The sequence below is a fragment of the Scyliorhinus torazame genome, chromosome X (assembly GCF_047496885.1).
Source record: "Scyliorhinus torazame isolate Kashiwa2021f chromosome X, sScyTor2.1, whole genome shotgun sequence".
Classification (NCBI taxonomy): domain Eukaryota; kingdom Metazoa; phylum Chordata; class Chondrichthyes; order Carcharhiniformes; family Scyliorhinidae; genus Scyliorhinus; species Scyliorhinus torazame.
In genome coordinates, this window is record NC_092738.1 from 36334948 (window position 1) to 36359100 (window position 24153).

Here is a 24153-nt window from a genome sequence, read left to right on the forward strand (position 1 = left end):
AATGAATATTTAAACTTATTTGAATATGTATTTCCGGGTTTTCGCCCGGGTTTCCCGGCTCCCGGGATTCTCCACCCCCTGGCAGCGCACCGTGAGGCCGGCTGGAATCACTGCCGGTTACCATCAACAGAGACCAGACATGTTGACCATGCTGGGGGGGGCGCCATTGGAGCCCTCTGAATGTTGGGGACATAGCCAGGTTGGCACTGCCATGGTGGCACCGCCATGGTGCAAAGGGGCACGGCCAAGGGGCAGGGCTTGAGAGGGGGCGGCGATTCCCCAGCCACATTGTGTCCAGCGCAAATCCCGCTATGTCAGGAAAATAGTGGGAGCGCCCCTAAACGGAGTTTGCGCCAGGCGCTAAACAATACGCAATGCACCCGGCCAGCTGCGGGGCAGTTTGAAGCTGGATTCTACCAGCTCACAGTATTCTCTCCTCCAGCAGCTGAGGCTGTGGGGAATCACTACTCATCTCCACCGCCGAAAATCAGAGAACTGCTGTCTGCTGGGAAATAGAGGTGAAGCCACTTAGCTGCTTTTGATGTGGCGAGGAGCTGTCAATCATAGCAAGAGTGTCTATAAACAATGTGGTTGGCATCAAAGCAAGGTAATGGAGAACAATACAACAAGCGCCTGTGCCTGGACCAATAAAACTGGCAATCACTGGCTAATGCAATCTATTGCTGTGTGAAATTGAATGGAAGATTTGCATTTCAAAGGCTGTCGGGATTTGAAGCCCTTTCAAGCGTACTTGGCTTTTGAGCAAGCCTCTGACACTTGTAACAGCTGCCACGTCGAACATTTTTGTCTGAGGCAGCAGATGTTTGGGAAGGGTAGGTAAACATGCAGTGATTTTACCGCCTGGACTGCTGTCAGCTTTAAGGCAGAGGACTCTGATGGGGGTGAGTGATGGCGGGTCTGATGGTGTGGGGTCTGTTGGGGGGGGGGGGGTATCCAACCCCCAGGACTCCTGGGGGACCTGCCCCTGGAGCCTGGCAGTGGCAGAGAGGCACTTCATCAGTACCCTGACCCCTCTTGACTGCCCGCGGGCTCCACCACAGCAGGGCTACGCTTGGCCCACCCGCTGGAGCTCCCGTGAGAAGGTCGGAGCATCATGGTGGGGGCTTCAAGCCCGTTAATTGCCTGCATGCGCATGTTTAACAGCGATTTACATGTTCCCCCTGGCGCGGGGCGGGTAGCGCACTGGCAGCGAGGGATCGGGGCATAACGATGGGATTGGGGCCGGGGGCCGGGTGCCGAACCCGTTTTCCGCGGGGGGGGGTTAAATGGAGAATCCCGGCTATTATTTAATTGGAGTCGGTTCAGAGAAGGTTGGGATGATTCCCGGTACGGAGGGACTGTCTTATGAGCAAAGGTTAAACAGACTGATTGAGATTTAGGAGAATGAGAGCTGATCACATTGAAACGTATCAGATTCTTAAGGGGCTGACAGGGTAAATGCTGAGAGGACGTTTCCCCTCGTGGGAGAGTCTAGGACCAGAGAGCACAGTCCCAGAATAAAGAGCCAATTTAAGACTGAGATGAGGAGGAATTGCTTCTTGGAGGGTTGTGAATCTTTGGAACTCCTTGTCACAGAGAGCTGTGGGGCAGAGTCCGTGTCACCGAGAGCTGTGGGGACAGAGTCCGTGTGTATGTTTAAGGCTGAGATAGATTCCCGATCAGTCAGGGAATCAAGGGTTACGGGGAAAAGGCAGGAAAGTGGGCGTGAGGAATGTCGGATCAGCCATGATCCGATTGAATTGTGGAGCAGGCTCGAGGGGCCGAATGGCCTCCTCCTGTTCCTATTTCTGGTGGTCTTATGGCTCCTCATGGCCTTTCCAATAATTCAGTATTTGTAAAATGGAGGCTAATTGCTCCTCTCTTCACATCGTGTGGTTCCTGTCCTTCATTTCTCTACGCAGAAACCGTCTCACCATTTCCGCGCTACACTTGACACTTTAAATAATTGGAGGAAATTGTTTGCGGCCCAGTGTCATTTTGTCGATTTCTCTGATTGTGGGCAGGAATTGACACATTGTTGTCTGTTTCCAGGCTTCCCATTGGTTCCAACCATCATACACACAGTAGCCAGGAGCATATACTTCAATGACAAGTAAGCAGATCTTTAATTGTCCTGAGCGGGAACTCCGTTTTGGTACTGTCAGATATCACAGTTCCAGGGAAACCGAGGATATCCAAACCTTCCCCAAAATGGGCAAGCAGTTAAAATGGGGATAGGGAGAAAAGACTGTGCAAAGAGTCAAGGAAAAAGTGAGAAAGGAGAAATAACTGATTACGGCACGGTGGCACAGTGGTTAGCACTGCTGCCTCACAGCGCCAGGGACCCGGGTTCAATCCGGCTTTGGGTCACTGCCTGAGCGGAGTTTGCACTTTCTCCCCCGTGTCTGCGTGGGTTTCCTCCGGGTCCTCCGGGTTCCTCAAACAGTCCAAAGATGGGCAGGTTAGGTGGATTGGCCGTGCTAAATTGCCCTTAGTGTCCAAAAAAGGTTGGGTGGGGTTATGGGGATAGGGGGGAGGTGTGGGCTTGGGTGGGGGGCTCTTTCCAAGGGCCGGTGCAGACTCGTTGGGCCAAATGGCCTCCTTCTGCACTGTAAATTCTATGATTCGAAGGTTAACGTGCAGGTTCAGTCGGCAGTTAAGGCGGCGAATGCAATGTTAGCATTCATGTCAGAGAGCTAGAATACAAGAGCAGGGATGTACTTCTGAGGCTGTATAAGGCTCTGGTCAGACCCCATTTGGAGTATTGTGAGCAGTTTTGGGCCCCGTATATAAGGAAGGATGTGCTGGCCTTGGAAAGGGTCCAGAGGGGTTCACAAGAATGATCCCTGGAATGAAGAGCTTGTCGTATGAGGAACGTTTGAGGACTCTGGGTCTGTACTCGTTGGAGTTTAGAAAGATGAGGGGGGATCTTATTGAAACTTACAGGATACTGCGAGGCCTGGATATAGTGGACGTGGAGAGGATGTTTCCACTTGTAGGAAAACTAGAACCAGAGGACACCTTCTCAGACTAAAGGGACGATCCTTTAAAACAGAGATGAGGAGGAATTTCTTCAGCCAGAGGGAGGTGAATCTGTGGAACTCTTTGCCGCAGAAGGCTGTGGAGGCCAAATCACTGAGTGTCTTTAAGACAGAGATAGATAGGTTCCTGATTAATAAGGGGATCAGGGGTTATGGGGAGAAGGCAGGAGAATGGGGATGAGAAAATATCAGCCATGATTGAATGGTGGAGCAGACTCGATGGGCCGAGTGGCCTAATTCTGCTCCAATGTCTTATGGTCTGATGCTGTGTCTGGGCAGTGACTGGATGAAAAACGTTGGGGATTGACCTATGCCAGGGTGTAAATCTGCTCTTTCCTTCTCTCTAGTTGCTGGATCAGTTCAGACACTCAGCTCCTGCGCATTGTCCATGGCCCAATCTATGCAGCCTTACTGGTATGTATGTTATACCATTTTTAAAAACTGAATATTGCTGAATGGAACGACATGTTCCCGAGGGACATGTTCACTGCACATGCTACAAGATTGGTTTTATCAGCAACCTTATAAATAAAGCCCTAGCCGCTTGCTCATCTTGCAAGCTTGACACAGAAGGAGCGCGGCAAAGCTATCCTGTGTGACAATGGCTATCCTGATCAAATAATGGTTCCTGTGTATTGTGCAAACTCGCTAATGGACCAAGGCTGCCACCTTGGGACATGAAAAGTGCCTTGTTTACCTCAAATTACCCTGGAAAGGCAAAGTATCTCAAACATTTGAGCAACAGGTCAAGCAAGCCGTTTCACGCTGTTACTATGCCGTGGCTACACAAGTGATATTTTCCACTAACAGGATGCAGCCGTCAGTCCAAAAAGACGTTTTGCCGACCACACAACTGAGCGACGTCGTGTATGGATTTTACTGCCAGGTAGTTTGGCCGTACATGGCAATGTTTGGCTGATTGAATCAAACAGCGTGCTCCATTGGTTGTCTGTGATAAGCAGAGGACATACCGTTAGGAACCAGCCCGAGCTTGCAAAGTCTAAAACAAAATGTTTCCTGTTCAATGTGATTCCACAATTGAGCAGCACTTGCTGAACAACCCTGAGTGCGCTCCACTAACTAAGAATTTAGGAATCATAGAATTTACAGTGCAGAAGGAGGCCATTCGGCCCATCGAGTCTGCACCACCTCTTGGAAAGAGTACCCTACCCAAGCCCACACCTCCACCCTATCCCCATAACCCAGTAACCTGCACATCTTTGGACTGTGGGAGGAAACCGGAGCACCCGGAGGAAACCCACGCACACACGGGGAGGATGTGCAGACTCTGCACAGACAGTGACCCAAGCCGGGAATCGACCTGGGACCCTGGAGCTGTGAAGCAATTGTGCTAACCACTGTGCTGCCGTGCTGTCAGTCTAACTCGTAATGTGGCCCAGTTACACATGCTATAAGCGACAGACCTTCACACACTGGGATCAGGCCTTGTGCCTTTTTTGAATTGCCTGGGAGCTTGGGGAGCCTTTAGTTGTTGGCTGCTTTCTCCATGGTAATGCCTTAGCCAATCAGAAATGACTTGCCAACCAATCCGCACCCTTTTTTGCAGTAGTGTAAATAATTGCAATTGTTTGAAATTTGGCATTCTTGTGCATGTCCTGATGAGTCCAAAACAAAAAACTTCAGCAACACATCAGTGATGTTCAAGTTCTGTGTGACCAAACAACTCTTCTGAATTGCATGATTTACTGAAAAGAGATGACACTTGGGGTCTCACAAGGCAGTGGCATGGGAAGGAGTGAGGGGAGAATGGGGGAGGGGAGGAGGGGGTGAGGGGGACGAGGAGGCAAGCCCTGGTCTCACTTTGATGTTTCCTCATCTCTTGTAACTGTCGGTTCCCCCAGGTCAATCTGTTCTTTCTGCTCAACATTGTTCGTGTTCTTATCACCAAACTGAGGGTCACTCACCAAGCGCAGTCCGACGCCTACATGGCGGTTGTCCGAGCAACGCTCATCCTTGTGCCTCTGATGGGGATCCAGTTTGTTCTGCTTCCATATAGACCCGAAGGACGTCTGACGGGAGAGATTTATGATCATGTGATACACATCTTCATACATTATCAGGTAAAGTGCCTTCAATGCCTCTTATGCACAGCCAGGTTCCTGTGTTGGGGGCTGGGGCAGGGGAGGGCCGGGGGCTTGATCCTACTACTACTTTTTAAATGTTCCCAATGATAATGCAACTGCGATTAAACTGCTTCAACCATTCACAAACTATTTGAGTAATGAGTTTGGGGGATACAGCCAATCATCAGCAATGAAGGGCAGCACGGTGGCACAGTGGCTAGCACAGTTGCTTCACAGCTCCAGGGTCCCAGGTTCGATTCCCCGCCGGGTCACTGGCTGTGCGGAGTCTGCACGTTCTCCCCGTGTCTGCGTGGGTTTCCTCCGGGTGCTCCGGTTTCCTCCCACAGTCCAAAGACGTGCAGGTTAGGTGGATTGGCCATGATAAATTGTCCCTTCGCGTCCAAAAAGGTTAGGTGGGGTTACGGGGATAGGGTGGAGGGGTGGGTTTGCGTGGGGAGGCGACACCTCATGAGCTCAACACCCAGGTAATAGATCGTGTGTAATGACCATTACAATTCATAGTTAACAGTTGGTGACCTAGGACTCAACCTTGGAGCTTACTGTGCATCAGCCTCTGACCGTCCTCGCTCCTTCTGCAACTTGTCCATCCAGCCGGCTCTCTTCCCCAGGTTTTCCTGTGGTTATCCCGACCGACGTGCCGGGGTTTGTCGAGTGCTCTCGACTTGACACCACGTTGCAACAGCACAACAGTGGAGAAACACCCAAACAAGACCCCCCCCTCCCAAGAGGGAGCGTCCTGTGAATCACACGTGGGAGCCCTGCATTTCTATTGCCGGCTGTCTAAAGCTACCAGCTGGTGGCTGGGGGTCTCACAAATGACTCTTCATTCTTGCAGACCACTGACTTGAAGTTGTGCCAGAATAGCTGAAAATGGGAGTTGTTGGTGTGGCCTAAAGGTTGAACTGGGGGGGGAATTACAATGTGCCTGTTCTGATCGCTCCCAGCACAGATAAATGACAGAATAATCTGTTGTGTTTCACAGGGTATACCGGTGACAATGATATTCTGCTTCTGCAACAGAGAGGTGAGTTTGACTTCCATTGCATCTGTGCCAGATACTGAGTGTTGGGCCGCACCCATTCCGGTGGGAGCTCTGGTCTGTCTGGAGTTTCTCCTGTCAAGCTTGCTGATCAGGAATTGGGGCAGGAATGTCAGTGGGAACTCCTGCCCGCGGATGAGAAGGAATTGGAGATGCCCAACCTCTGTGCCCCAGTTCCCAATCTGTGCTGTCGGTGGCAAAACACCAAGGCAAGTGCCCACTGTACCCAGGGGACTAGACTGGCCATCCTGCAATGGATCTGGGTCCCTGACCCTGGCATGATGCCCGCCTGGGTGTCTCCTTAGCGACTGCTCAGTTGTGCAGCATGGGCTCATGGGAGGATCTCCACCACTGGACGTAGGTGTCAGCTGCTGTTAAGAATAGCAGAAGAACAAAGATGTTCAGGTTAGGTGGATCGGCCATACTAAATTGTCTCTAAGTGTCCAAAGGTTAGGTGGGGTTACGGAGAGAGGGTGGGGAGGGGGGGGCTGGGCCTGGGTAGGGTGTTCTATCAGAGGGTCAGTGCAGACTCGAGGGGCTGAATGGCCTCCTTCTGCACTGTTGTGCTTCTATGGTCCTATTCTGTCCTGTTGAATCTCAAAGACGGATCGTTCAAACTTGGCCTGTTATCCCTGAAAAGCAGCAGGAAACAGAGAGAGATCTTTCCCTGAAATATGCTGCTGTGTCGTCGGATTCTCATTCATCCAGTGGGACAGTGAGCAGTGACCTCCTCTGTTGGGTAGGGGGAGGAAACTCTAGCTCGGGGTGGGGAGGTGTAGGTGGGCCTCTGCGCTAGACCCTTGCGTTGTTTCCACGCAATACATCCCAACTTGGGGATTCCCCGAGGAAAACCCAGCCCAGAGAGTTTTTGCAAAAACTGGCCAGTGGTGAACAGTTTCTGATGAACACAGGCAGCACTTCTTGCGCCAGCAGTTTTTCAATGCCAGTGTGTCGATTTGTGTCTCATAAAACCTTGCTTTAATTTATAGAACAAGAAGTTAGGGTTGCCAAGTGTGAGGAAATATATTCCTGGAGGTTCTATCACAGCATTTTCCCTCACACTCCAGCCATTAGTTGGGCAACACTATCCATCCTTGTAACACACTGACATTCCTACACCAATTGGAAAGCAAAAAGACTCATTACCCAATTGGGTGATGCTTGACCATCAGGAAACCAGCCCCCCCCCCCCCCACCCCCCTCTCATTTTCAATATTTTTTATGTCTGATAAAGAGAAATGGTCAAAGAAAATGACAAAAAAAACAATCTTTTTTCATGCCCTGGTGATTTCTCTCCAGGGATGCTCACAGCCTGGAGATTGATCGTCAATTCCTGGTGACTCCAGATCAACCCTGGGAGGGTTGGCAACCCCAATGGGAATCCCAGGGATGGTTTGGGGGCATCCCGGAGTGGGAAGGGTTGGAGATTGCTGCCATTCTGAGATGTGCGCAAATTAACTGGTGCTTTTCATTTCAGGTGCAAAGTGTGTTTAAGAGGCAGTGGTCGCAGTACAAAGTCCAGTACAGCCACCAGTTAATGAACGCAGAGGGCTCTCACTCCAACGTGACATCTGTGACAGAGGTCAACCAATACTCCCCCACACAGTCCATCAATAACAACCGCACCAATGGCAAGACCTGCTCGGAGTTTGTAGCACTGCAAGTTCCTGGCGTCCCCATGTGAGGGACACTCCCTTATCGAGACACCACCCAGACTTTACAAACTGCGTTTTCGTGCCTGCTATATCGAGAAAAAAAAGCCTTTTCCCTTGATAGAGTGCCTTAATCTGTGTCTCAGGAATCTCTCTGTGCTCTCGTTACAAGGAACTTGATGTGTAGTCTTTATGCCGCGAATATATATGTAGACATTGCTTGAGCAGTTGGTTTGCTCTCTCTCCCCATGACTCATTCAGTGAGCGATCTTCTGAACTGTGTGACAGGCCTGTGACCAAAATGTTCAGGAATAAAGTAAAGTCGCCACAGTCCCAGATGACCGTGGGCTTCTTTCCCCTGTGAGGGGGGAGAGTTGACTGGCGGTGATTTAACCCGAGGGTCACCACACCTCAGGCGAGGTTGAGAAGGCGGGACCTTCATGAATACCCTCAGCCGGTCCGGGGAATTGAACCCGTGCTGTTGACATCCCTCTGCATCACAAACCAGCTGCCAGCCAACTGAGCTAAACCGGCTGTAAGATTGGGAGTTCAGAAGCCACTGAATCATTTAGATGCTGATTTGTATTTCTGCTTCGAGAGAAACGTGTCTCTCATTGCTGGATACCTTGAGGAGCTTGTGACAAAGCTGGTCTTTATGTTTCCTGGTTCTATGGGCAGTGACTGCTGGACTAGAGCCAGTTACGTACAAGGCAGAACAAAGGATTGTGCATTTTTATGGCACCATTCCAAGGCCTCGGGATCTCTCGTTATGCTTCAGTGTACTTCAGAACTGGCCTTTTGTGGGGAAATGTGACAGCTTGCTTTGAATATTTTCCATTTAATTGTCTCGAGTTCCAGTAAACAGTGATCCTGCCTTGAACACACTATTCCTAGGAATGCACAGGCCAGCTAGCAGGTACCAGCTGAATTATTGAAAAGATTATTTACTCAGGCCTCCCTGTATCCTCTTTAATGAATGGATTCAAGGGATTTCTGCTCACCGCCCAGAATCTTACTATTCAGACGCAAATACTCCCTCCGTCTGATGTTTTCCTGATATGTTGATGCCCCTTTCTCTCAGGGGGTGATCTCTTGTCAATTTGGACATATTTTAGGGGAAACTCGGGAGTCAGATACTGGTTGCTGCTGTTCTGGAAGCTTCTCCCCGATATTTAAGAGCCCCCCCAGATTTCAGGGGTGTGTGAAATCCGACAACGTGGAGTCTGGATCTATAAACAGGGCATTGATTCCGGCAGTTTTTGTTGGTCTTGTTTGCGAAACCGTAAGGGACAATAATCCATGGAATTATTGGTAGCTGTGATGCCGGTCAGTCTGGCCTCAGTGACTTTGCAAACTGAAAGGAGCCACAGCGAGTGGTCTGAATGGGAATGTGGGGAGTATGATCAGTAAGTTCGCAGATGACACAAACATTGGTGGCGTTGGAAATAGCGAGCAGGAAAACCTGAGATTGCAGGGCAATCTAGACGGGTTGGCCAAATGGGCGGAGCAGTGGAATTTAACCCTGAAAAGTGTGAGGTGATGGATTTTGGGAGGATTAACAAGGCAAGGGAATAGACACTGAACTGTAGGATGCTCGGTTCTACAGAGGACCAGTGGGATCTCGGGGTTCAAGTCCAGAGGTCCCTGAAGGTAGCAGGACAGGTAGATAAGGTGGTCAAAAAGGCATATGGGATAATTGCCCTTTATTAGCCGAGGCAGAGAATATAAGAGCAGGGAGGTTAAGATGGAGCTGTATAAAACGCTCATTGGGCCACAGCTGGAGTACTGTGTGCAGTTCTGGTCACCACATTATAGGAAGGATGTGATTGCACTGGAGGGGGTGCAGAGGAGATTCACCAGGATGTTGCCTGGGGTGGATCGTTTCAGCTGTGATGAGAGACTGGATAGGCTGAGATTATTCTCCTTAGAGCAGAGAAGGCTGAGCGGGGGGGGGCCTGATGGAGGTGTACAAAATTATAAGGGACATAGATGGGATAGGAAGGAACCGTTCCCCTTAGTCGAGGAGTCAATACAAGGGGGCATAGATTTAAGGTGAGGAGCAGGGGATTTAGAGATTGGAGGAAAGACCTTTCACCCAGAGGGTGGGGATCTGGAACTCGCTGCCTGAAAGGGTGGTGGAGGTGGGACATAACATTCAGATCAGCAGTTGAAACACCACTCAGTCCGCAGCTGCCCTGGTGGGGGGCGGGGGGATCGGACATCGGGGGGGGGGGGGGGGGGGGGGGGGGGCTGGCCTTATAGGCGGCCAGGGAGTGCTTGTGTGCGGTTAGATGCTTGGGCACGCGGCCGATCGGGGAGGTCTAATTTTTGCGTCTGGCTCCGCGGTCCCAGTCCGCCATGGAGCTGCGGGAGGCCGCCGCCGTGCGCATGCGTGGACTCTGGACCGGAGGTGCGATGGGCCCGTATCCGCAGCGAAAGCTGCGAGATTTACACCGGGTCCCTGCTAGTTCCCTGCAGGGCTCAGAATTAGCTGTACTTTTATTCCAGCAATCTCTGGAGTAAAACTCCAGCGTTTTAACGCCGGCATGGGGACATAGTCCCATTTTGGGAGAATCCAGCCCCAGGCCGGGATTCTCCGTTGCGCGTCCGCCCTTTAAACACTGTGAGCAAGGACGGAGAATCTGGTGCTCAGTCACATCTCCCATTCAGTGCAGCGGGGCAAGAGAATCTCGCTGCTGTGAACAGTCCGAGAAACCCTCGCAGCATCTGCTGTTGTTTCGAAGAGTTTTGGATTCTCTTTTATGTTAGTCACAAACGTATTCGCATCATTTCTCTTTGCCTTTCTTATTCTCTTTTCAAAATGTCCTCTATTTTCTCTAATTAACTTGCTTCTCTTATCGTATGAACCTTTATAATTCTCAGTAGCATCCGTTTCTTGTCACATTTTCATCTGTATCTTTAGTCACCTGGGAGCTCCTGTTTTGGATGCCCCCATCATGGGAATGTGTCTGTACCCGTACCATCTCCTCTTTGAAGGCCTCCCATTGTTCAGTTACTGTTTCCCGTACCAATGTTTGATTCCAATCCACCTGGGCCAAATCCTTTTTCAACTCACTGTAGTTAAACTGCCTCAGTTAATTATTTTTTGCCCGATCATAGAATCTCTAGTGCAGAAGGAGCCCATTCGGCCCATCGAGTCTGCACCGACCCTCTGAAAGAGCGCCCTATCTAGGCCCACTCCCCCACCCTATCCCCATAACCCCACCTAGAGGCAATTTAGCTCGGTCAATCCACCTAACCTGCACATTTTTGGACTGTGGGAGGAAACTGGAGCACCCGGAGGAAACCCACGCGCACACAGGAAGAATGTGCAAACTCCACACAATCACCCAAGGTCGGAATCGAACCTGGGTCCCTGGCGCTGTGAGGCAGCAGTGCTAACCACCGTGCCGCCCCTTGTTCTTTTTTGCAACTATCTAAACCTGATGATGTTATGATCACTGTTTCCCAAAGGCTCTCTCACTGAATCATACTTCCCTTACTCCCCATTTCATTCCCTGAACTAGTTCCAGCAATGTTTCCTTCCACATTGGGCTGGAAACACAGTGAACGAGAAAGTTCTCTTGTACATATTTCAGGAATTATTGCCTCTTTGCCATTTACACTGTTACTATCCCAGTCCATATTCAGATATTTGGAGTCTCCGATTATCACTACTCTTTAAACCTCGACTCTCAGTCATTTGTCTGCAAATTTGCTATCTGCCTCTGTCCCACTATTTGATGACCAGCAGCATAAAACCTTTTTTATAGCTCCTTAATTGTGACCACATTGATTCTGTCTTTGAGCCCTCAACTACACGAGTACTTTTCTTCAGTATTTACAAATGAGAGAGGCCATATTGCTGGAGAGGACAGTGTGAAACAGACTGGTAAGCTCGAGGAAATACTTGTTAGGAAGGAAGATGTGTTGGGCATTTTGAAAAACTTGAGGATAGACAAGTCCCCCGGGCCTGACGGGATATATCCAAGGATTCTATGGGAAGCAAGAGATGAAATTGCAGAGCCGTTGGCAATGATCTTTTCATCCTCACTGTCAACAGGGGTGGTACCAGGGGATTGGAGAGTGGCGAATGTCGTGCCCCTGTTCAAAAAAGGGACTAGGGATAATCCTGGGAATTACAGGCCAGTTAGGCAAAGTAATGGAAAGGGTACTGAAGGATAGGATTTCTGAGCATCTGGAAAGACACTGCTTGATTAGGGATAGTCAGCACGGATTTGTGAGGGGTAGGTCTTGCCTTACAAGTCTTATTGAATTCTTTGAGGAGGTGACCAAGCATGTGGATGAAGGTGAAGCAGTGGATGTAGTGTACATGGATTTTAGTAAGGCATTTGATAAGGTTCCCCATGGTAGGCTTCTGCAGAAAGTAAGGAGGCATGGGATAGTGGGAAATTTGGCCAGTTGGTTAACGAACTGGCTAACCGATAGAAGTCAGAGAATGGTGGTGGATGGCAAATATTCAGCCTGGATCCCAGTTACCAGTGGCGTACCGCAGGGATCAGTTCTGGCTCCTCTGCTGTTTGTGATTTTCATTAATGACTTGGATGAGGGAGTTGAAGGGTGGGTCAATAAATTTGCAGACGATACGAAGATTGGTGGAGTTGTGGATAGTGAGGAGGGCTGTTGTCGGCTGCAAAGAGACATAGATAGGATGCAGAGCTGGGCTGAGAAGTGGTAGATGGAGTTTAACCCTGAAAAGTGTGAGGTTGTCCATTTTGGAAGGACAAATATGAATGCGGAATACAGGGTTAACGGTAGGGTTCTTGGCAATGTGGAGGAGCAGAGAGATCTTGGGGTCTATGTTCATACATCTTTGAAAGTTGCCACTCAAGTGGATAGAGCTGTGAAGAAGGCCTATGGTGTGCTAGCGTTCATTAACAGAAGGATTGAATTTAAGAGCCGTGGGGTGATGATGCAGCTGAACAAAACTTTGGTAAGGCCACATTTGGAGTGCTGTGTACAGTTCTGGTCGCCTCATTTTAGGAAGGATGTGGAAGCTTTGGAAAAGATGCAAAGGAGATTTACCAGGATGTTGCCTGGAATGGAGAATCTTACGAGGAAAGGTTGAGGGTGCTAGGCCTTTTCCCATTAGAACGGAGAAGGATGAGGGGCGACCTGATAGAGGTTTATCAGATGATCAGGGGAATAGATAGACAGTCAGAGACTTTTTCCCCGGGTGGAACAAACCATTACAAGGGGACATAAATTTAAGGTGAATGGTGGAAGATATAGGGGGGATGTCAGAGGTAGGTTCTTTACCCAGAGAGTAGTGGGGGCATGGAATGCACTGCCTGTGGAAGTAGTTGAGTCGGAAACATTAGGGACCTTCAAGCAGCTATTGGATAGGTACATGGATTACGGTAGAATTATATAGTGTAGGTTAATTTGTTCTTAAGGGCAGCACGATAGCATTGTGGATAGCACAATTGCTTCACAGCTCCAGGGTCCCAGGTTCAATTCCGGCTTGGATCACTGTCTGTGCGGAGTCTGCACGTCCTCCCCGTGTACGCGTGGGTTTCCTCCGGGTGCTCCGGTTTCCTCCCACAGTCCAAAGATGTGCAGGTTAGGTGGATTGGCCATGCTAAATTGCCCTTAGTGTACAAAATTGCCCTTAGTGTTGGGTGGGGTTACTGGGTTATGGGGATAGGGTGGAGGTGTTGACTTTGGGTAGGGTGCTCTTTCCAAGAGCCGGTGCAGACTTGATGGGCCGAATGGCCTCCTTCTGCACTGTAAATTCTATGATAATCTATGATTAATCTAGGACAAAGGTTCGGCACAACATCGTGGGCCGAAAGGCCTGTTCTGTGCTGTATTTTTCTATGTTCTACATCATCCCTCTCCAGTGTTGGGCGTAAGAAAAAAAAGGTTTCTATTTTGAGATGGAGATGAGGATAATATTTTGCTCAGAGGGTTGTTCGTCTTTGGAATTCCCTTCCCCCGGAGAGCAGTGGAGGCGGAGTCATTGAATATAATCATGGCCGGGGACGACCATGGAGTGAGCGACCCCCCAGGGTGGCTCCTGCGGGAAGGTTTAGGTCCATTTTGCCTGAACTTTGGGGAATTTTGGCGGAAACGTCGTGCGGAGAGTGACTAGTTCTCCCCCTGATGGATATGTCTGCGACTTGCCAAACTCGACAGAAGACAGCGAGAGCTCTGGCTAAAGAGTTGGAGGAGACTTGTGGCACGGCATCAATTGCAAAAATGGCGGAGGGGGAAGGATCGCCATCGACTGGAAAGTTGCCAATGGAGCAGTTATAGATACATAGAAGACAGGAGCAGGAGGAGGCCTTTTGGCCCTTCGAGCCTGCTCCGCCATTCATCACCATCATGGCTGATCATCCAACTCAATAGCCTAATCCTGCTTTCTCCCCATAGCCTTTGATTGAGGGATTCATTCAGGATGAATTTCAGCAGCAGCGTAAAGAAATGCAGAACGACTGGTCAAAGGTGATAGAGGGGGCAGTGGCACCTCTTTGCGGGACTTTGGAACGGGTGGAGAAGAGCCTGGAGGTGCAAGGGGGCAACGATGCAGGAGGTGGAGGTGGTGGTGTCTGACCAGGCGGCAAGATCGGAGGATCGTGGGCCTACCGGAAGGAGTGGGGGGAACGAGTGCAATGGGCTACGTCGCGAGGATGCTGGCCAGGTTAGTAGTTGAGAAGGTGCTGGACAAGGTCCCAGAGGTGGATCAGGCCCGTAGGCCCCTGGGGCAGAAGCCAAGAGCGGAGGAGCCGCAGCGGGTGGTGAGTGTGCACATGTACAAGTTCCAGGACAAGGAAACGAATGTGAGGTGGGCCAGGACACAATGGGATTGTGATTGGGAAGGAAACCAAATCCGAATTTATCAGGACATTTAGGCGGAGCCTAAGGGTGATGCTGGCGAACTCTAGGGGAGGCAGAAGCTTCCGGTGAGAATCGTGACATGGAATGTCCGCGGCCGAAATGGGCCGGTAAGCAGTCCTTGAAAAGTTTGAGAGCTGAGGTGATTTTCCTGCAGGAGACACACCTCCGGGTGAAAGATCAGATGAGGTTGAGGAAGAGGTGGGTGAGGCACTCAGGGTTTGACTCGAAATCGAGTGGATCGCCATACTGCTGATTAAGACAACGGGGTTGACTAGGGAGGTGATGGAGTGCATTGGCATGATGCAGTCAGGTTAGGAGCCGGGGCCGGATGGCTTCCCGGCGGATTTTTATAAGTAGTTTGCGACCATCTGTTGGGCATGTTTAATGAGGTGGTGGAGAAGGGGCAGGCGTCGATTTCACTGATCCCGAAAAAGGGGAAAGATCCTTTGGAGTGCGGCTACTATCGGCCCATCGCGCTGCTGAATAAGGATGTGAAAGTCCTGACAAAGGTATTGGTGAGAAAGTTGGAGGGGCGAGTCAGAGGTGGTCTCGGAGGATCAAACCAGTGTTTGTGAAGGGGGAGTGGGGAGTCTCTAGTAATATTAGAAGGTTGTTAAACATAATTATGACGCGTGTCGGTGGGGGGAGCGGCAGTACCAGAGGTGATTGTGTCGATGGACACAGAGAAGGCCTTTGACCAGGTGAGTAGATCCTCCTGGGGAGGTTTGGGTTCGGGCTGAGACTTGTGGCGTGGGTTCGGTTTCTGTATGCGTCCCCCATTGGAATGGATGAGAAAAACCTGGGGTACTTTGGGCTGCGCAGGGGGATGAGGCAAGGGTCCCCGCTATTGTTCGTGTTGGCGAAGGCACTTTGGGCCTCGGCTGAGTGGCAGGGGATTGGGGAGTGGCGGCGCAGGGAGCACCCGGTGACATTGTATGCCGAAGACATGTTGCTGTTTGTGACAGACCCTTTAAAAAGCATGGGCAGAATTATGGGCTCACTGGAGAGGCTTGGGGCCTTTTCGGCGATAGATTGGATGTAGGGCAAAGCGAGGTGTTCGCGGTGAATGCAGTGGGGCAGGGGGCGAACCTGGGGGCACTGCCGTTTAAGGTGGCAAGGGAGCGGTTCTGGTACTTGGGGGATTCAGGTAACGCACGAGTGGGCCGCGATGCATAGGTGGAATTTGGCACGGTTGGTGGCGGTTAAGTGGGAACCTTAAAAGGTGGGATGCGCTGCCCCTGACATTGGTGGGGAGGGTGCAGGTGGTCAAGGTGAACATACTGTTTGTGTTTCAGTCCCTCTCGACTTGCCTCCCCATGGCCTTTTTTTGGACGGTAAATGCATTAATCTTGGAATCTGTGTGGGCAGGGAAGTGCCGACGGTGAAGTGGGCTCTGTTACAAGGGCAGAGGCAGGCTGGCACTCCTGAATTTATTGTATTATTATTGGGCAGCGAACGTGGGAATGATGGTGGGTGGGTTGGGGGCTGATTGGGTCAGGTTAGAGGAGCAGTCCTGCGAGGGTACGAGTCTGAGGGCTTTGGTGACGGTTTCGCTGCCGTTCCCCCCGAGGAAGTGTACGGCGTCCGGTGGTGGAGTCGTCTAGAACAATATGGAACCAGCTGAGGAGGCACTTTAAACTGGGTCAGATGTTAGTGATGACTCCTCTGTGTGGGAATCATAGGTTTACGCCACGTGGGTGGGAGGAATGTATAGGGGATTGGGGGAGGCGGGGTTACAGCAGGTCAGGGATATTTTTTCCGGGGGTAGCGGACGGGGGTGCAAGAGGTGTGGGAGGGGGGCCAGTGAACCATGCCCATATGTTCTGGGGTTGAGGAGTTGTAAAGCGTTTGGGAGGCGGTGTTCAGCTCCCTATCGAGGATTGTAGGGGCTGAAATGAAGCTGGACCCGATGGTGGCGATCTTAGGGGTGTCGGGAGCTGGTGGAAGGGAAGGCGGTCGATGCCGTGGCCTTCACCTCTCTGATTGCCCGCCCGCCGATGGGTAATTTTCAATTGGAGTTTGGCCACGCCTCCGGGGGTTGCGACCTAGCTGGGAGACTGGCACAAGTTTCTCAGGTTGGAGAGAATCACATTTGCCCTGAGGGGGTCAGAGGGCGGCTTCGGGCTCTGGTGGAGGCTGTTGATGACTATATTTGAGGAGCGGTTTGTCATGGGGGGGGGGGGGGAAAGAGGAAGTGAATGGGGGAAAAATGTATAAGAAGTAAACTCTGCTGGATGTTAAGGTTGTGTTATTATGTTGAATATGTTTGGAATAAAATATCTTTAAAAAATATATATATTCAAGGCCCAGTCGGACAGATTTCTGAGGGGGTCCGAGGTTATGGGAGGACAGATAGGAAAGTGGAGATGTCACCACAATCAGATCAGCCCTGATGTTATTGGATGGCAGAGCTGGCTCAAAATGCTTCCCCCTGCTCAAACCAATACAGACAGCTTCGCATTTTCCTGATCCCTCCTATTTCTGAACTATTTGTCTCCTCCAGTTCTCTGTGCAGCTTTATTACTCTGCTCGAACCGGTCATACTGGTGCCCATCCTGACACCCCACCCGCCCGCAAAGTTAGTTTCAAACTCCCCCTCAGGGAATCTATCCTTGAAATGAGACAAGCTCCAGATGCAGCAAGGAAATAGCCATTCTGACGGTCTGCTCTTTGTGAATATATTATATTATGCTATTGTTGATTTACAATGTATTGCTGCTTCTTGCATAAGCTGTTAAACCAAGCACAAGAAACAAACCTAACAATAAAAAAATGGAATATTCACCCAAAGACATGCAAATCCTTCGCGCTCACTCATTAACTGAGGCTCGTCCACCTCCTCACTCAGTCGCAGGGGCGAGTGGCGTTTCGGCAGCCAATGAGGTACTTTTATTTACGGGAAAGTGTAGCCACATGCTGCAATGCGGGAAACTCGGCAGCTGACTTGTGCACAGCAAGATGCCACAAACCGGATTTCACATTGGCGGAGGAACAGTGGGCGACAATTCACTTGCTCGCCTTTGAAAACTGCCATGGGAATCTTTAGCGCCCATCTGAGAGCCAGCAGTTTAACATCTCATCCATAAGATGGCGTTTGTGACAATGAAGTGTTCCCTCAGTGCTGGGAACGCTGGCCTGCGACCTGTGGCTGGAGTGGGGGGGGGGTTAAAACAGTACAGCACAGAACAGGCCCTTCGGCCCTCGATGTTGTGCCGAGCCTTGTCCAAAACCAAGATCAAGCTATCCCACTCCCTGTCATTCTGGTGTGCTCCATGTGCCTATCCAATAACCGCTTGAAAGTTCCTAAAGTCCGACTCCACTATCACAGCAGGCAGTCCATTCCACACCCTAACCACTCTCTGAGTAAAGAACCTACCTCGGACATCCCTCCTATATCTCCCACCCTGAACCTTATAGTTATGCCCCCTTGTAACAGCTACATCCACCCAAGGAAATAGTCTCTGAACGTCCACTCTATCCATCCCCCTCATCATCTTATAAACCTCTATTAAGTCTCCTCTCACCCTCCTCCGCTCCAAAGAGAAAAGCCCTAGCTCCCACAACCTTTCCTCATAAGACCTATCCTGTAAACCAGGCAGCATCCTGGTAAATCTCCTTTGCACCTTTCCAATGCTTCCACATCCTTCCTATAGTGAGGTGACCAGAACTGCACACAATACTCCAAATGTGGTCTCACCAAGGTCATGTATAGTTGCAGCATAACCTCGCGGCTCTTAAACTCAAGCCCCCTGTTAATAAACGCTAACACACTATCGGCCTTCTTCACGGCTCTATCCACTTGAGTGGCAACCTTCAGAGATCTGTGGACATGAACCCCGAGATCTCTCGGGTTGAATCCAGGCCGCCATGCAACCTAATAGCTTCAGCGTTGATGCATTTTACACAGTAGCGCGGAGTGCTGTGGGATCAGAGAGAAGAACGGACAATTATGGAAATATCTTTTATTTAAAGCATATAAACATCTGAATTATGTACATATCTTTGATATAATATAGTGCACAATTTTCTATTGATAGAAAAGAGTTGGTAGGATACTGCCACATGCTAAAGTTGTTTCTCAAAAATATCCACAATCAATAAGCAATTTACAACACTCAAATTATATCAAAGATCAGGTGGGGGGAGGGTAGGGTAGTGTGGGGTGAGAAATTGGAACCATCTTTTCCTTTGAACTCAGTGTTTCATTCTCTTTCAGCGAACCTCCATTTAACACACGTTACAGAAATCTCTGAAAAATTAGACAGAAAATGAAATGGTTTCCGCCCCAAAGTCCCGTTACCAGCATTCACAGCCGGTGCTTCAGTGCCACCTTGTGTTCACATAGTGCAGTGCATCAACAAATCCAGCTCCGAGTCAGGCAGGATAAACATCTCCTTGGCCTGCTGGCTGGAAGGGTCGAACATCAAATGCAAAGTGTCAAACTTCTTACTACAGGGGGGGGGCACAGCATGATCAGGGCGCTAGAACTGGTCCAGGCCATCATCACCTCAAACAAGCAAGAGAAAAAACATAGAAAGCTGCAGAAAATAGCAAAACGGCATTCGGGGGGAAAAGGTGAGGTGGGCCGGCGAGGTCTTTAGCAGGGTTCACTCCACATCTGTAACGCAGCAGTTAAAAGAGGACGTTTTCGAAATGCTCCAAAATAGCCCAATACCTCCAGCATTGTCTCAAACTAATCTGTCTCTGCTCCAAGGCAAGTCACGTTCTCTATGCCACACTTCTCTGAGTCAGGTCAGATCCCGAATATCAAAATCATTTTGGCAGCTGGAAAGAGGGGAAGTCCAAATAACGGCTGAATGAAGATAGCTGTCACTCCTAATCCACATTTCACCATCCAGCATTCCGCCCGTGAGGGACGAGATGCACTTCTTCCGAAGTTTCTTTTTACATCATGCAGCAAGTCTGAAAAACACTTTAATGCCACACCCAATGCTTCCCACGCTCAGTAAAATATTGTCTTCTCAAACATGAAACTCGAGAATTAAAGTTCTGTATTGGGGGAAAACATTGACCCTGGTGTTGCTGCTGATCTCACCCTGACAACAGTGGATGAATTGATCGTCCTCAGCATCCTGGGTTAATTGGGGGCAGACCTCAGTCAAGGCCTCTGCTCCAGATTGCTGTTCACCCACCCCCGCTGGTCAGTGTTAGGGTCACAAGCTGACCTACTTCAGCAATGCATTGAGATGTAAACTGACCTACACCCGAAGGGGGTCAAAGGCCTTTGTAAATGCAGGAAATTGAACACAAGCAGGAACTGCGTCAAGAAACCTTTCCAAACATGTAGGAATTCGGCACATCTCAACATTGGAGAACTGAGCGATTTGTTTCGAAGTTGCAAAAGCTTCATGAAGTTGATCTGTTGTGAGGTATCAGGGGGGTGAGGGTTTTGCTTTAGGAGGTGTGTGACAATAAAGTGTGTGGAGGGAAATCGACTCAAAAAGCACCTGAAGTCAGCTTAGTCTGAAGAGCAATCAAGTTTTGATGAAATGCTGACGTCCGTTAGACACTGTCCTCTTTCTTTCACTGACAGGTCCCTAGTTATAGACAGCAACATCTACAGCTGAACCATGTCATAAAGTCCTCCCCTCGATCACACCGCCCTGATATTGCCAGAGTTCAGTGACAAAGAAGTCAGCCCCCCCCCCCCCCCCCCCACAGTGTTCTTAGTGTACATTAACCATATGTACATGCTCCAATAGCAACACAAAGCTTCGGACCAACGCTCCACAGCTTCCCCAGTCTCGTCCAGATGCACCAAAGAAACGTCAGGAGGTACAAATCGAGAAACGGCATACTCCTGGAAACATTTTAACAATACAGACCGACGGTGGAATAGAAGGGAAGGACAGGAAATGCTCCATTTGCAGCAGGTACAAAGCAAAAAGGGGGCAGATATTAGTGGGGCTATTTCCGAACTGGATCATTGGTCTTACTTTGTGCTGGTGGACTGTAATGGTAACATCAGGGTCAGAATGGCAGCCTTGTTAGTAGTGTGGGTAAGGCACTCTACACAGAACTCAAGTGCTGGGAGAGGAGAGTTCACATCTTAGTGCTTAGCTGATGAGCACGGGAGCTCACATCTAGACCTAGTGAACTTGTATTCTGCTGGTTACAGAACACTGGAGAGCTGTACTGACAGGACAGGAGACTCCTCAGAAACACCCCTCTGAAAGCAGCTTATAGCCAGTAAACAAGGGGGGAACAAATTCAGATCACCTTCTAATTTGGTGTTGAGCAATGATGGTTCAAAAGCTCTGGCTGTGCGCATAAACAGCAGCTTCAGGTACTGGGCTCATCAAATGCCAAGGGTGTGTCGCTGAGGTAATCAATTCAACTTGGGTGATAATAACTGCAAAAGGTTTGAAAGCAGCAACGGATTTTTAGTGTTTGAAAGCAGGATTTAACAGATAACGAAGGAAAACAATCAAAATAGACACTTGTCCTATGTAACTTTGTTAAATACGCCATTGGAATCGCAGAGTTACATAAAATGGCCCAACATAATGGTCAATATTGCTGTGGTGTTAGGGGCTCAATCACAGCCAGTAGATGGCAGTAGGGAGACGAACATGCTGTGTTCAGAGGGCAGTGGATGAACCGCTCAGCCGCTTAGCGGATGCAAGTCGACTTTAACCTTCTCGCCGTTGCTCAGCATTCCGATGGTGGGGTAGAACCCTCCGGATGGTACTGGCGCTTCCTTCCTGCCAATTATCTTTCCGTTTCGAGTGAAAAAAACCTGAAAGAGATTGGCAAATGAAAACGTGCACGGTTCTGTTCTCTCCAAAGAAATTTACATCCTACCACCCCTCGCAGGAAATCCCCAAAATGTTTCACAGTGGAGTCACTGGAACGCAGCTGCCGATCGCCAGGCAGCAAGGTCCCAGAAGCGACGATCAGAATGGGTACCACTGCAGTGACGCTGGCTGAAGGATAAATATTGGCCAGGGTAGCGGTCAGTCTGTTTTACCTCTCCGCACAAGGCAGTGCAGCACCTCCTCAAGTTGTGCACAAGTTCTCGGGAGTGGAACGTGAATGCGCATCTTTGTGACGAAGAGGGGAGTGTGCTGCTAACTGAGCAACGGGTAACACTTCACTCCGTTCTCTATGTCTTGACCAACACCCCAAAGCTAGGCAAGGTTTTCCCGCTTCTGCGCAGGACAGGTGAGAACACAAGGTTGACTGTTAGGCAATTCTGCCCTGACATCCTCTCACTTCAGTGTAATCTTCCTGCGATCATAACAAGACTCGCCACACTGCCTCCGACACTATTCTTCCCAGGGACTTTCAAACTCTGCAACTCCTGCAATTTGCAGGCTTTTAACCCCCAATTTGACAGAATCTAATCATCCCTTGCTGCTTTGACCTCACCTCTTTTACCGCTCCATTAGATTGACAGTCCCTCTTTATCAAACTGCGATTCATCACTGATGTCGGTGAGCGGCAGCTACTCTCTGCACCCTGGGACGACCTTCAAGCAGCATGGCTGTCAACAGAAGCAGACACCTATCTGTCCACCACTGAGGTACTGAGTCTACTCTCTGAAACAGCAGGAGGCCATTCGGCCCTTCAGGCCTGCTCTGTCAATCATTTACTATCATCATGGCTGATCATCCAACTCAGTAACATGTTCCCACTTCCCCCCCTCCCCCCCCCATATCCTTTGACCCCTTCGCCCCAAGTGCGAGATCTAATTCCTTCTTGAAAACATACAAAGTTTTGGCCTCAACTGCTTCCTGTGGTAGCGGATTCCACAGGTTCACAAGTGTCTGGGTGAAGCAATTTCTCTTCATCTGTGTCCTAAATGGTCTACCCCGTATCCTCAGACTGTGACCCCTGGTTCTGGACACCCTCACCATCGGGAACATCCTTCCTGCATCTACTCTTACCAACTTTTACAGATGCACCACAGAAAGCATCCTATCGGGCTGCATCACAGCCTGGTATGGCAACTGCTCGGCCCAGGACCGCAAGAAACTTCAGAGAGTCGTGAACACCGCCCAGTCCATCACACGAACCTGCCTCCCATCCATTGACTCCATCTACACCTCCCGCTGCCTGGGGAAAGCGGGCAGCATAATCAAAGATCCCTCCCACCCGGCTTACTCACTCTTCCAACTTCTTCCATCGGGCAGGAGATACAGAAGTCTGAGAACACGCACGAACAGACTCAAAAACAGCTTCTTCCCCACTGTCACCAGACTCCTAAATGACCCTCTTATGGACTGACCTCATTAACACTACACCCTGTATGCTTCATCCGATGCCAGTGCTTATGTAGTTACATTGTATATGTTGTGTTGCCCTATTATGTATTTTCTTTTTCTTTTCATGTATTAAATGATCTGTTTGATCTGCTCGCAGAAAAATACTTTACACTGTACCTCGGTACACGTGACAATAAACAAATCCAATCCAATCTATGCTTTGTCCGGTTTCGAGGAGATCCCCCCTCATTCTTCTAAACTCCTGCAAATATAAACCTAACTGATTCAATCTCTCCTCATACGTCAGTCCTGCCACTCCTGGAATCAGTCTGGTAAACCTTCGCTGCGCTCCCTCGAGAGCAAGAACATCCTCAGAGAAGGAGACCAAAACTGCCCACAATACTCCAGGTGTGGCCTCACCAAGACCCTGTACAATTGCAGCAACACATCCCTGCTCCTGTACTCGAATCCTCTCGCAATGAAGGCCAGCATGCCATTTGCCTTCTTTACCGCCTGCTGTACCTGCATGCTTACAAAGCACAAAGAACAATACAGCACAGGAACAGGCCATTCGGCCCTCCAAGCCTGTACCGGCCATGATACCACCCTTGGCCAAAACCCTCAGCACTTCCTTGTGCCGTATCCCTCTATACCCGTCCTGTCCATGTGTTTGTCAAGATGCCTTTTGAACGCCGTTAATGTATCTGCTTCCACAACCTCCCCTGGCAACGCGTTCCAGGCACTCACCACCCTCTGTGTAAAAAAACCTGCCTCGCACATCTCCTCTAAACTTTGCCCCACGGCCCTTAACCTATGCCTTCAGTGACTGGTGTACAATGACACCCAAGTTGAGCTGCTCATTCCCCTCTCAATCTATAACCATCCTGGCTCCACAGGAACTTCCTGACATTTCAAAAAGTGGATCAGAATAACAGAACTTAGTCCATGTACAGAACCATCTCCCTCATTGCAACTAACTCATCTTGGGTGGTACCCCAAATAACCTCGAAGGAGCAGAATCAACAGCCACCAGTTCCCTGCTGCATATTGTGTGTTAGCACCGTCAGGGCACAAAAGGTCTCTGCAAGAGGGGAATACAGGATTTCTCAGAGATCTTGTTCAACCAATGATGTACACTGGAAAGAACCAAAAAGGTGAGACAGATGACTTTACAAAACGGTGCTAAATGCCAGCGTGTTATGTTTAAAAGTCCCAGTTCTCCATTCA

At 49.8% G+C, this 24153-nt stretch overlaps 2 protein-coding genes across 6 annotated transcripts in view; one reads left to right on the forward strand and one right to left on the reverse strand.

Annotated features, from left to right (window-relative positions):
• LOC140405525 (calcitonin gene-related peptide type 1 receptor-like) overlaps window positions 1–10028 on the forward strand; it is a 187602-nt gene extending 177574 nt beyond the window's left edge. For all 4 annotated transcript variants that reach the window (XM_072494077.1, XM_072494078.1, XM_072494079.1 and 1 more), the window contains 5 exons: window positions 2053–2113; window positions 3389–3455; window positions 4904–5122; window positions 6129–6170; window positions 7663–10028. In XM_072494077.1, coding sequence (XP_072350178.1) covers window positions 2053–2113; window positions 3389–3455; window positions 4904–5122; window positions 6129–6170; window positions 7663–7869 — 596 coding nt within the window. In that variant the 3' untranslated portion in view covers window positions 7870–10028. The remainder of the gene's footprint in view (window positions 1–2052; window positions 2114–3388; window positions 3456–4903; window positions 5123–6128; window positions 6171–7662) is intronic.
• An 11071-nt stretch (window positions 10029–21099) lies between these two features.
• Window positions 21100–24153, reverse strand: part of spryd3 (SPRY domain containing 3) — a 472395-nt gene continuing 469341 nt past the window's right edge. For both annotated transcript variants that reach the window (XM_072494086.1, XM_072494085.1), the window contains one exon: window positions 21100–21458. In XM_072494086.1, the coding sequence (XP_072350187.1) occupies window positions 21324–21458 (135 nt within the window). In that variant the 3' untranslated portion in view covers window positions 21100–21323. The remainder of the gene's footprint in view (window positions 21459–24153) is intronic.